Genomic DNA, 12024 nt, shown 5'->3' on the forward strand with positions numbered 1-12024 from the left:
TGCCGCCCGGCTCGGGGCCCTTCCCCACAGCGGCTCCCGGCACCGCCCCAAAATGGCGGCCGCGGCCTCAGCGCCCGCCCCCTCCGCGCGCCTGCGCCAGCGCCATGTTGCGGCGGGCGGCGGGGGCGGCGGCCCGGGCCCTGCTGAGGGCAGCCCCGGTACGGCGGCCCCGGAACGCACCGATACCGGTACCGGTACCGGCACTGACACCGATACCGACCCCAGCACCGGTCTGCACCGCCGCGCCGGGCCCCGTGGGGCAGCTGCAGGCCTCGCACTACCGCCTGGTGTACACCTGCAAGGTGGGCCGGGGCCGTGAGGGGCGAGGAGGAGCCGGCGCCTTTCCCCCCCCCCCCACCCCGGGCAGCCCCTGTGGTGACAGGCAGGGCTGGCGGGCGCTGAAATCGCTTCCCGTTTCCTTCCCTTCAACGCGTTAAAAAGGCAAAAACAAACGCGTTTCATCGAGGCCAGGCTCCGGGCTGCCTTTGCTTCTAAAATATGCTCCGCACAGGCGAAGATCCCAGTGAAATTTCCAAAGTTTAAAGTTCCCAACGTACAGATCCACAGTACTGCCTAAATCATCAATATTTCATGTTTGTTTTTGCGCTGTAGTTCTGCACCTTCCCCCACCATGAAAACCATTTCCATTTCCCACTCTTGCCAAGAAGCGAGGGACAGGCCAGGCAGCCCCTGAAGAGCGGGGCTGTGGGGCTGGGTCCTCTGCAGACCAGACCTGCAAAGCACCCGTGGAGCTGCACAGCATCATCCCAGGCTGAGCAGCCCTGCAATAGCTAGAGATGAGGGAGGGCAAAATGAATATTCCGCTCAGGAAAATATTTCCCTTTCTGAAAGGTCCAGGAGCTGCAGTTATTACCTGCTGTTGCTGTTTGCTTTGTAGGTCTGCCAGACGCGCTCAGCAAAAACAATTTCCAAGTTAGCCTACCACAAAGGGGTGGTCATCGTGAAGTGCCCCGGCTGCAAGAATCACCACGTCATAGCAGATAACTTGGGATGGTTTTCAGATCTGGAAGGAAAAAGGTAGGTGTGCCAGCAGCACTCTCATGTAGCAAGGGAAAAAGACTGTTGAGCTATAACCAGATCCTCCTGAGTTGATGTATTATTTCTTTGATGCTTTTAAAATGTGGCTTAGATCAAACCAGAGGTTTTATTTGGTGTAATTACATATTTCATCCAGTTTCTTAAAGCATGTGAATGGAGGCTTATAATCAGCTGTAATTTGAACCTCACTACTTAGGATCCAAGTAAATGGTGTGAAGCAGCAACAGAAGCTGCATGAGACACAGACGTTCTTGTTGGTGCCAGCAGGTGAATTATTGTGCGTGGTGTTCTTCTGTTCTCCCCCAGGCTTTATTAAATCGCTGCTAGGTTCACCTGGCAAAGTGTTTCACATGTGGGGACCTGTGTGCTGTTGGATTTCAGTGATTCCTAACTCCCTTAGATAGCTTTAAAATTTCTGTTCTGCCGTAATTGCTAAATTATTGATCCAAATGGATAAAAACGGTCCTAGGAGGTTTGGATATCCCATCTGCTTCCCAAATGGAAAGGTCCCGTGGTAACGTGCATGTGCTGATTGGCTGTGTAGTGTTAATACTGAGAGCAAAGTGTAAAGGAGAGAGCGCGCAGAAGACTCTTCTGTCCAGCCGTTGCTGTAGTGTCACTGTTGGTTTTCAAATTGCTGTTCAGGAATATCGAGGAAATCCTGGCAGCCAAAGGGGAGAAGGTGAGACGTGTGGTTGGTGAGGAAGCCTTGGAGCTGCTTCTGGAAAGCACGGCAGATACCGGGTCTCAAAGTCATCCCACAGAGGGAGAAGGTGGGGAAGGCCCCCCAGAGACTGGCGGCAAGGGACAGACGTGACGAGTGGGATTTGTGTCGTTCTGCTGATGGCAAGAGAGACTGCTAATGTTTCTTCCCTAACTTCAATGGTCTGTGTTTAAAATAAACTCAGGCGTCGGTCTTCTCTCTGTTGTGTCTTTGTCTTACATAGCTTTGCCTTTGACCAAGCCAATATTTTTAGAGGTGGAGTGCGGATATTTTTCCTGGTACTTGTTTTGCTGACATTAAAGCAATTTTGAGCATTTCAGCAGTGTCAGGAAGCCTGCTTTGTTCTCAGGTGAGAAGGGAGCTAGTTGTTTGTCCGTGTGTTTTGGCCTAGCCAGGTGCAGCTCCAGCTGCAGGTTTTAGCTCTGTCCTCTGATGCTGTCCAGGTGTTGCATGTGAGCCGCTGATGGCAGTGCTCCTGGAGGAGGCCTCACAGTAGCTGAGCAGCAGAGGCCGTTGATACCACCTGAGGAGGAGGCCTGACCATGTGCAAATTTGCAAAGCCAAAATGTCCCTGCAGGAGGACCAGGTAACCAGCTCTCACTGCAGTGCTGCTTTTTTCTTTCCCCTGGTATCATCCAGAGTGAAGGTTCTGGGCCCCTTTTATCACAAGGCTGAAAATCTGTGTGGACTGCACCACGAGGCAGGCTGCGCTGCCCCGTGGGAGTGCCAGCCCCTGCTCGGAAATTCCACTCGGGGCCGTGACGCAGCGAGCGGCTCCGGGGTGTTGGGGTTATGCAACTTCCTCCCTGGTGAGGGGGAGGACGGGCGTGAAGGCAAAATTAATATTTGTGAAGCACGTTGGAGCTAAGTGGAGCACCTAGGAATTTGTCTTATTTGACAGACATTGAGGTGCTTATTAACGCTACTGCTGCATGTTAAGATCAGCTAGAACAAAAAATAATAACTTCATAAATGCAAAATGTAGGTGTTTACCAGCACCTAACGCTGGGTGGTGATGAATCAGGCTGCAAGGTGATCATACTGCGCTGGCTTAGGGCTTCCTCTCGCTGCCTGGATAAAAGCTTAGCTTATCTCAAGGTCCAGTAGCCTGAAGCACTGTGAAGTATCCTCTTACATTTCTAAACTTGATATCAAAGGGTAATTTAGGTTGGAGGAGGCCTCTGGAGGTTTCTAGTCCAACCACCTTGCTCAAAGGAGGTTTGGTTAAAGACACTTAGGGCCTAGGCTTGAGTATCTGAGGATGGATGGAGATCCCACAGCCTCTGGAGTCCTGGTCTGGTATCTGACCAATCCCTTAATAAAAGAACATAAATCCTTGTACCTAACTGAAACGTCCTTGGTTTCAGCCTGTGCCCGTTGCCTTCTTTCAAAGCACTGCTGAGAAGTCTTGTCTCTGTATCCTCTACGCCCGCCCACCAGAGAGCTACAGAAAGCAGTGAAATCCCTCTGCCTGTGTATCTCCAAGCTGAATGAACCCAGTTCCTGCAGCCAAACTCGTCCAGGTGTCCGTGGCCTTTAATCATTCAAGTATTCGGTGAGGGCATTGCGTGTATTAATGAGCGTTAATGAGTTTTCTTTGTTCATCTGAAGGGTTCATAGTAATTTTATACACGTTGTGAGCATGGTTCAGAGCAACAGGAAAATAATCCTGTTGTCCTGTAGGTATTAAGTTCAGAGTGACGGAACAGCTTTGAAGGGCAGCAGCTTCATCCCTCAGCTAGCTTTGTTGTGTGCATGTCCTAAAGAAACACAGCTCTCTGATACAATCAGATGCTGGAGCGATCCGCGTGTTAATTAAGAAACAGGAGTCCGGCATCACTGCTGCGTGCTCGCCCTGTTGTGAGGTGCTGGCACTGCTGGTTACTGTGGTACCTCTGCGTGAGACAGCGCTCTGCTCCCCTGGTGCCTTTGGGGTGGAACCGAGCCGCTGGTAGGGATCTGCGTTGTCTTGGAAACTGTCAGCTATAACCTGGCTTTTTTAATCCTGTTCTTCCTTGTCTTACCAGTTAGTGTGCCCCTAGCTACGGTTATACGGAAAGGTTACGCTAGTTCTTGCTCCGTTACAGTAAAAAAGCTGTAGCCAAGTCTGTCCGTGGCTGTCAGGCGGGTCAGGATCTCCCTGGCACTGTGCTGAGGCAGGGCAGCACCATGGTCCTGGCGCTGCTCCTTGTGGAGCAGGCGGGCCTGCTGGCGCCTGACGCCACGGGCTGAGGATGGAGCAGGGCCCGGCTTTGCTGCTGGACGTGGTTTTGCCAGGACGAGGCCGGAGCAGGCAGCAGCCGATCGCACGGAGTGGGCAGATCTTCAGGGTGTGGGGAGCGCTGCCTGCGGCCGCTGGGAGGCAGCTGCAGAGGCAGGGTGGGTCCGGAGGGCAGCCCCCAGGGGCTGCTTGGAGCCAGGCAGAGGCTGTGCCACAGCGCAGGAAATGGGTGGGTTTAGTGAGAAACCATCCCGGGGCTTTCAGCTGGAAGGGAAAGGGTTGCACTTCTCTGAGGGTCTTTGTGTGTAAAACAAAAGGATTTGTTGCTAATAGACTGTATTTAAAAAATGTGCTCCATTTTGAAGTTGGTGTTGTGTTTTTTTTTCTGAAAAACAGGAAGCCTGCCTTTTCATTAAACACCAGAGACCTTCCAGCAGACCTTCCCTCAGCCACAGGACTGGGAGAGAGAAGAGAAAAAAGGCTTCCTCCTGAGCCAGAGATGTGGCAAGACGGGGAAAAAGTGCCATGAGGGCCTGGTGCAGCAGGGCACAGTGAGTGACTGGGCTGTGACAGGGGTGTTAGAGGCACAGAGGAGGGCCGGTGATCTGAGGTGGGGCAAGGCAGCATTCCCAGGATGCGCTGCAAACCTTTGGCTTTGAGTTTGCTAAGGGATGGATTCTGTTCCTGAACCCCATCCCATGAGGGCTCTTCTGCAAAACGGGGAATTTTGTGCCTCTTGCTTTCTGCCTCTTTGAACACCCCTTTTCCCCTCGCCTTTTTTATTGCACTCAGATGCCTGAGTTCCTCCAGCTGCTGCGGGATTGGGATGTGCTGCGCCTGCTGGCTGCAGCTGGGGCCCCGCAGGGCTAGGACTTACAGACCCTGCTACCCGTGGGTGTGCTGTGCGGGGCTCAGCGGCACCGCGCCGCCTTCCTGACGGGCTCAGGCAGGTGAATCTCTCCTGTAAGCAGCAGCGCAGGCGGTGAGGAGGGGAGCGGGGGGGCTGTGAAATGACTCACTGTGCCTTTGTGCTGCTTGCACGGGGCCTGATGCGGGGCAGTTCCGGGCCTCCAGGGCCTGCTGCAGGGCGGGCAGAGGCACAGCGGGGTGAGAGCCCCCTGCTCCGACCCCACAGGCACGTGGCTGTGTCCTAGGGCCACCTCCCTGGTGTGGGATGGTCAGCACTACTCACTGCTGAGCTCCTTACTGCGAGGCCACGCAGGAGTTAACAGCCCATGACTGCGTCCTGGCAGGGTCCTGGGAGATGGCTGTGGAGAGCCTCGGGCCGCTGTCCAGCTCCAGGCTGCAATTTACAGGGTGCTGCGGATGGCCGGACCCGCACCAGCACGAGGCTCTGGGGAGGGCTGAGGTAAGTGCAGCGCCTCGGCCCTGACGTGACTTGGCAGCTGAGCGCTACGGAACAAATCCTGCACAACAGCAGCTCTGGCTCTCAAGTGCCTCTCAGGGCATTTGTACAGCTGAGTAGGAGAGCGCGGTACGGCGTGGCTCTGCTGTTCTTTCAGCTTTCCTCCCCCCGGCCCTGCCCTGGGGACAGCACCCTGCGCTGTGCTGCACAGCTGCTGCAGCAGGCCTCGATCCGGAGCCAGTCAGCCCGCGTCAGCCCTGCCCGGAGCTCAGCAGTGCCGCGCCTGCCCGGCGGGTGTCAGCAGCGGCGAGCTGTTCCCCACCAAGCTCTGCTGGCCTCGGCTTGGCAGAGCAGGTGAGGAAGGGCTGTGCTCTGCACGCTGTGACAGTGCTAATGCTGAGCTCTCTGTTACTCCAGGTGCCAGCGGAGCAGCAACCAGCACAGGCTGAGAGCGGCTCTGCAGCAGCAGTGGCAGCTGTTGCTCCTGCTCACAGTGGGGATCTGTCTGTTCCGTAGGTGCTCTGCGAGAGACAACATTTACTGGTGAACATACGCGCCCGTCCCTGGCTGCTAAGGACAGCGAGACAGCAGGTGAGCCTTCCCCTTGGTTTTAGGAATTTCACCCGAATCTCAGCAATCACCAGCCTTTGCATAGCGGGGGGCACGGTTCTGGCCTCCAGTCCCACACTGAGCCTGCGTGTGGCCAGGCACTGAGGAACTTGAGAACGCCTGATGAGAACGAGCTGCTGGCTCTTCATTAATCTTTGATCAGGCCTGGCAGTAGCCTGCATGAGTTAGCCAGGCATGGAAGGCCCAGCTGTGACTTGGCTTTATCCTCACAGGGCTCAGGATCCAAAAATCTGCTGCTCCCAGGCCCCCTTTCTAGCGATGTCTAACGGCCTGCACCTGCCTGCTGCGTTGGAATGAGCTTGCGCTGCTGCCCACTGCTCTGTGAGTATCTTCACCAGGTGCTTATGCCAGACACTTGCTGCCCTTTTCTCTGGCAGCTCCCACCAGGGAAACAGGACACAGATTTTGGGGCGGGTGCTGGGAATGCCTTGAGACAGGGCAGGAGGGCTCAGGGCTTTGCATCCTACAGTGCCCCCACAGCGAGGTAAGGCAGGGCCGGGGGTGGCGGCTGCTCCCTGAGAGACCGGTGTGCTCTGAACGTAAAGGGACTTGGGGGTGGTGCTCACACCCTTTTCTTAACACTTCTACATGGTGATGTCTGCCACAAGAACCCACCACGCACCCCCAGTCCCATCCCAAAGGACCACCATTAGCTCTGCCGGCCAAAAAATAGTGGGAATTCATTTTTGTCACTGAAGCTTGGACACAAATATTTATTAAGCACAACCCTCCCTTCCCCTCGCGCTGTATTCATTTCTAATATATTAATTCATTTGGCAGATTATTTTTTAGAAAAAAAGTACCTGTGGGTTGGAAATCCCCCATTAAAATGACATTAGCAAATGCACATGTAAAAAATAAATAAGCTCGTACATTCAAGTATATGGCAAATAATTAACACCTCTGAAAGCTTAATGGTCAGATTCCAGTTCACCACCTGGCTGAGCTGCACAGGCCGGGGCCTGCAGCCGCTCAAGTCATTGGCATCCTCAGCGCTGTCTTCCTCTGGACAAATGCAGGCTGGGTGGGTACGCAGGTGGCTGGCAGGTCCTCCTGGCTTGTCTCCAGAGCTCCGACCTGCCCCAGGCAGGAGGCCGAGCCTCGGCCCGGCGATCCATGCAGCAGGTGAGTGCTCCCTGGTGGTAGGCAAAATGCAGCTACCCCTCCCAATGTTCAGTGCAGGCAGGTTAAATGCCCGCTGAGCAGCATCACTGGTCTAAAAATCTCAACTGCTGGTTGGAAATGTTTCCGTCAAATGCGTTTCAGTCAGAAAGTGCTGATTTGTTCTCCGTAGGAGCATACCTGCTTTGGCAGAACTCGTTACTGGAGGTGCTGAAGTCCAAGATTGCCTCTCAGGTCAAGCAAAGAAAAAAACGTTCCACCTCCTCAAATGAGATGTCTGCTGGCCTCCTCTCCGGGCTTGCTTTTCCAACGTTAGCAGAAGGAAATGGAAGTAAATGTAGATCCTTGCACTCACGTGTGGTGCGGGGCTGCCGTCCCAGCAAACACCCCCGGCTTGAGCTGGCCCAGGGCTCCGCTTCCTGCTGGGACGGCACCGGGCAGCTGGGCAGAGCGGGACAGCCGTGCGGGGAGCAGCTCCGCAGGGCAGGCAGCACAGCCCTGCTTCCAGGGGGAACTTGGCGGAGGGAAGGGTTGTTGTCCCCCACTGCTGCTGGGCACAAGGGAGCAGGGGGTGCTTCTGCTCACTCTCGGCGCAAGCTGTGACCAGAAGGCTTGGTAGCTCTTGAAGCAGGTCAGTGCCAAGTGCAGGTTTCTGCCTCGGGCACACAATTCAGTGCTGCACGAGGCTTCTGGCCCAGCTGCACCAGAAGCAATGCGGTGCCTAAGTTTGTGTTCTGTGCTGAGCAGATGGGCAGAGACCTTCCTCCTCCCTTTCTGGGCACAGATTCCTGTCTTGGGGCTGCAGCCGGGGCTGCACAGCCAGCAGTTACCTTCCAGGCTTTGTCCCAGGCTGGGGTTTTGCTGGGGGGTCTCCAAATTCCACTGCAGCTACGGCTGGGGGAGCCTCGGATCCTGCTCAGGAGGTTCCAGCACAGCTCTGCACTGGAGTGGCTGGAGAAGCGGAGGGGAGGGACAGCACAGGGCGCTCAGAGTTCACAGCAACCCCAGAACAAACTTTTAAGTGGGGGGACCAGGGCTGCAGCCAGGGCAGGGGTCAGGTTTAAAAGGACCTGTGTTGCCGCTGACTTGAGCTCATTTCCTCCTCTAGAAAGAACAAAGTTGAGCAAGATATTCCAGGAAAGGATCCAGAGCAATCTGTCACCTCGTGATGCAAACAAGACAGGAGGACTTGAAAATGAAAAAGGTGCTCTTCCTTTCCCCCATTAAATTAAAAGTGTTTTGGAAATAAAGGACATCAAGGCTGGATTTAACTACCTGCTCCGGGCTCCTCCTTCGGCTGACAGCACAAGTTCCTGGGTTTTTGGGTGATGAGCAAAGGGACTGCCAAAGTCTTCTTCCCTGGTGCTGGGCCCAGCGTTACAGTGGCTGCACGTCCTAAAAAAACCCCTTGTTTAAAAACTGTCCCGTCTGGTGGGCCTTCTGTGGCACTGCCTCCGCAGAGCAGCCACCTGCAGTCCAGCTTCCCGCAGCTCAGGTTGCTCCTGGAAGAAGTCTGTGCTAGCGCAGGAGCACTCGGCTTTGAAACCACCTACGCGTAGTTCTCTTTAAAAAAACAAAATGAAACCAAACCCCCCAACCTGAACCCCAGTTCTTAGCTGGAACCAGGCCTCTGCTGCTCCTCTGCTGCCTCCTCCTGGGCTGAGGCCAAATCTACCCTCTGCTCATCCATGCGCTTGGCCTGGACGCGCTGGATAAGGCTGAAGAAATCTTCGTCGGGCATGGTGGGGCCACGGGGGATGGAGTCGGGTGGTGCGCAGCGCTGGTCATCTATCCTGGAGGACTGCGGGGGGGAGAACAGGCGTTAGGACCGGTACTGGAGCTGCGGGGGGGGCAGCTGCTGCCCACACCCCTCAGAGGTGGGATCGGGGGCAGCTCATGCTGGCGGGGGGGAGAATTGAGCCCTGCTCGTACCTGACATTTCATCAGCATGTTGAAGAACTCGTCGCCGGGCTCCTGAGCGTCCCCCTCCACGCGCAGGTGCCCCAGGTTGTTGTGGGTTATCCGGAGGCCAGGCAGGTTGCCCACGTTGGCGCGCTGGTCATCCAGCCGTCTGCTCTGGGAGCTGGCGATGAGATCAAAGAACTCCTCCGTCTGCGGGGACGCCATCAGGGAGGACTGCGCTGCAGGCAGGGAGAGGAGCACACGCCAGGGTCACAGCTCTGCCAGCTCACACGCGAGCCGCAGCTCTGCTCGCCTCGCAGCCCGAGTCCTCGCCCCCGCAAAGCCCGTTCACCCGGCGGAGCCTTACACCCCCCGGAGGGGCAGGGGCTGGCCGTGCAGCCGGGCCTCCCGGGGCTGAGCTGGGTAGGACACCGGCTTCTGTGGCCATCAGCCAGTCCCTGCCTCGCTCGGGGAACAGGGCTGGGTGGGTACTGTTAGCTGCAGGTTTACAGAGTTCTGCACATGGTTGTGGTTCCTTAATGGGCACCCCACACGATCCCAAGGGCTGGGTATAATTACAGGCAGCTAATCAGCAAAGCCAAGGCCCAGCTAAGCCGCTCACCAGGCAGCGTTCCCGGTGTCGGGGGTCCGAGTCCAGAACCCATCCATACAGCCTACACGCCACACAGCCTCGCAGGGCGCATCCTGCCCAGGCACCGAACACGCCTGGCTCTTTCTAACGTTGGGTCAAACACCAGAGGAGCTGCAGGGCCCCGTGGGGGGGCACAGCAGCAACGGGACAACAGGAGGGTTTTCCAACAGCACACGAGCACTGCTGGGACCGCTGCAAAGCGAGCGAGTCAGCCCCCAGCCAGGAAAACGCCTCCTGGGCGGCACCCCAGGGAAGAGCCTGGTGGCTCCTGGCAGCTGCCGGGCAGAGAAACGCTCCCAAACAACAGGCAGCGCACGTGGGATGGCGACAAGCAACACCAAAGCGTAAGAAACCCAAACGCCCCAGCGAGCACAAGCACTGAGGGTGCCTCTGGTCTCCTTCCACCGTGTGCTATTCCTGGAGCCCCAGCTTGCAGAGGGACAGGAACGCAGAATAATCTCGGCGCTGATGCCAAGACGTGTCTCTTCCCCTTCAGCTCACAAAGAAACCTTGAAAACAACATATCCAAAAGCTCAGAGTCCAACTGACAGCTGAACAGAACATGTGCCTACTGGTACATCCCTATAAAGCTTCGCATTTTAAACTCGCTCTCCTAAATTACACAGCTGTAAAAGCCAAATGCACTTCGGTACCAGAAACACGGATCTTGAAGAAGCGATGCTCATTTCCAGCCTATTTTTAGCACAGAGAGAACTGCTCACCCCGCAGCCAACCTGCGCTCCCTCTGCGCCACAGCCTGACCTCGGCACGGCCTCGCTCTGGCCGCTGCTTCAGCCCCTGCCGCTGGCACCTGCACCCGAGCAGCTTCGTGCTGCGCTCCTGGCCGCACGCAGAGGGAGGTTGGGGTCTGCTCCTCCCCTGCTGGGGCTTCGTGTCGGTTAGGGAGCCGATAAACAAACCCAGCGGTTCGAATGAAGGGCTTTGAGCCCTCTTTGGTGGTGCTTCAGCACACTAGCGGGACCTGCACGTTTCAGTGCTTCTCTCCAGCTTGCTTTAAACAAAGGACCTCAGCACAACATCATAAAAAAGGACACCAAGCCGAAGTGCAGACACAGATCTGCCTCTCCTATCCAAGCTACTTGTCATGTGGCTTCCTCAATTTATCCATGCTCTTCCTACGAGCGAGCTAGCTCTCTGCGTGCTGGGAGCTTCCTATTACTTTCCATCCTTCTGGCTTCTCTGTTGTTCTGTGACACCTCTCACCACAGCATCCAACAACTGGACAGAACCCAGAAGTTCCTCCTCCACGGTAACACTGAGAAAACCCGGCGGTACTTTACCCTGCCTACGAAACCCCCTCCGGGCCTGTACTGCCCCAGCTCGCAGCTCTCACAAGGCTCCCTCAGCAACGACCCCCAGCATCTCCCCCTTAGGCAGAGGCAGAAGTCCTCCTGCCAACCTCGCTGTGTCTGACAAGACCTCCAAAAGACTGAAAAAATCCGGGTCTATTTTGCATTTCTCTTGCCAGGCCACTCTCCACGCCTTACTTCACATTCTCCAGCTTTTGCTTCAGCAGCCATTCACCCAGGAACATTTCTTTGTGCCTTGCACACACAGTGATGGAGATTGCAAACAAACAAACAAAAAAATAATTGCTAGGTTCAGGGAGCTGAGGCTTGGGGAAAATATCACAAGATGCACAATAAAACCACGACAGCCGGCCACGCCATGGGAGCAGCATCACCCCCTAGGACGAGTGACTTCTAAACGCATCAGTGCTTACAGATCCGTTCTTCCAGGGCGGGGACTGGTGTGGCAGCTGCCTCTGCAGCCTCCGACGGGCATTCTTCCAGCGGGCAGCGCTGATCGTCCATCCGGTTGCTCTGGAACTTGCTCAGCAGGTCAAAGAAGCATTCCTCGTCCGAAGGGGTCCGGTTGATCTTCTGGAAAGACAACGAAACGCAGCAGGGAGTCAGAACGCCCCAAACGCTGCCCCGCTCAGCCTGGCGTGGCCGTGGCCGTGTGGCTGTGCCTTGCCCTGCCCTGCTCAGAGCCGGCTCCCGGCCGTGCCCGCAGCTTGCCAGGCACCGCAGCCTGCCGGGGTCACCGGTACGCGATTCCGCTGTGCCCTTGGCTCTGCAGCAGCCTCTCTCTTTTCCTCTTTTCTCACCGCCCTACGGTTTGGGCAATCCAAAACCACCCTCCAAGAAGAGGCCACGTGGTGAAGGGCCCCTCTCCTGCAGGGACCCAGACCGGGAGAAAAGCTGCCCTGGGACCTGTGCGCGGTGAGAGGGGCGTCCACGGAGAGCCGCAGCCCCCCGAGCCTTCCACAGCCCCGACTGTGAAGCGCTGCCGTGTGCCCAGCGGAGGCTCAGCTCCAGCTCAGG

General features: G+C 56.3%; 2 protein-coding genes and 1 long non-coding RNA gene across 12 annotated transcripts in view; 2 read left to right on the forward strand and 1 right to left on the reverse strand.

The window, feature by feature from the left end:
• The first annotated feature begins 63 nt into the window (after positions 1–63).
• On the forward strand, positions 64–2100 carry DNLZ (DNL-type zinc finger). The gene is made up of 3 exons (XM_035341794.1): positions 64–302; positions 899–1038; positions 1705–2100. The coding sequence occupies exons 1-3, from the start codon at positions 105–107 to the stop codon at positions 1874–1876; spliced, it is 510 nt and encodes a 169-aa protein (XP_035197685.1). The 5' UTR covers positions 64–104; the 3' UTR covers positions 1877–2100.
• A 2299-nt stretch (positions 2101–4399) lies between these two features.
• LOC118175493 lies at positions 4400–7449 on the forward strand. Its single transcript, XR_004754990.1, has 3 exons — positions 4400–4555; positions 5788–5961; positions 7295–7449. It is a non-coding gene; the product is annotated as an uncharacterized LOC118175493 (long non-coding RNA).
• Positions 7450–7933: 484 nt separating this feature from the next.
• The window catches only part of GPSM1 (G protein signaling modulator 1), a 79473-nt gene continuing 75382 nt past the window's right edge, over positions 7934–12024 (reverse strand). For all 10 annotated transcript variants that reach the window (XM_035341776.1, XM_035341774.1, XM_035341775.1 and 7 more), the window contains 3 exons: positions 11421–11580; positions 9055–9263; positions 7934–8923 (listed from right to left, as the gene is read on the reverse strand). In XM_035341776.1, coding sequence (XP_035197667.1) covers positions 8735–8923; positions 9055–9263; positions 11421–11580 — 558 coding nt within the window. In that variant the 3' untranslated portion in view covers positions 7934–8734. The remainder of the gene's footprint in view (positions 8924–9054; positions 9264–11420; positions 11581–12024) is intronic.

The sequence above is a fragment of the Oxyura jamaicensis genome, chromosome 17 (assembly GCF_011077185.1).
Source record: "Oxyura jamaicensis isolate SHBP4307 breed ruddy duck chromosome 17, BPBGC_Ojam_1.0, whole genome shotgun sequence".
Lineage (NCBI taxonomy): Eukaryota > Metazoa > Chordata > Aves > Anseriformes > Anatidae > Oxyura > Oxyura jamaicensis.

Excerpts from the sequence above, each read along its gene's own strand:
- DNLZ (XM_035341794.1), top strand. The coding sequence starts at position 105 with ATGTTGCGGCGGGCGGCGGGGGCGGCGGCCCGGGCCCTGCTGAGGGCA. Across the intron at positions 303-898 it reads GCCTGGTGTACACCTGCAAG|GTCTGCCAGACGCGCTCAGC; the intron begins GTGGGCCGGGGC and ends TTTGCTTTGTAG. Across the intron at positions 1,039-1,704 it reads TCAGATCTGGAAGGAAAAAG|GAATATCGAGGAAATCCTGG; the intron begins GTAGGTGTGCCA and ends ATTGCTGTTCAG.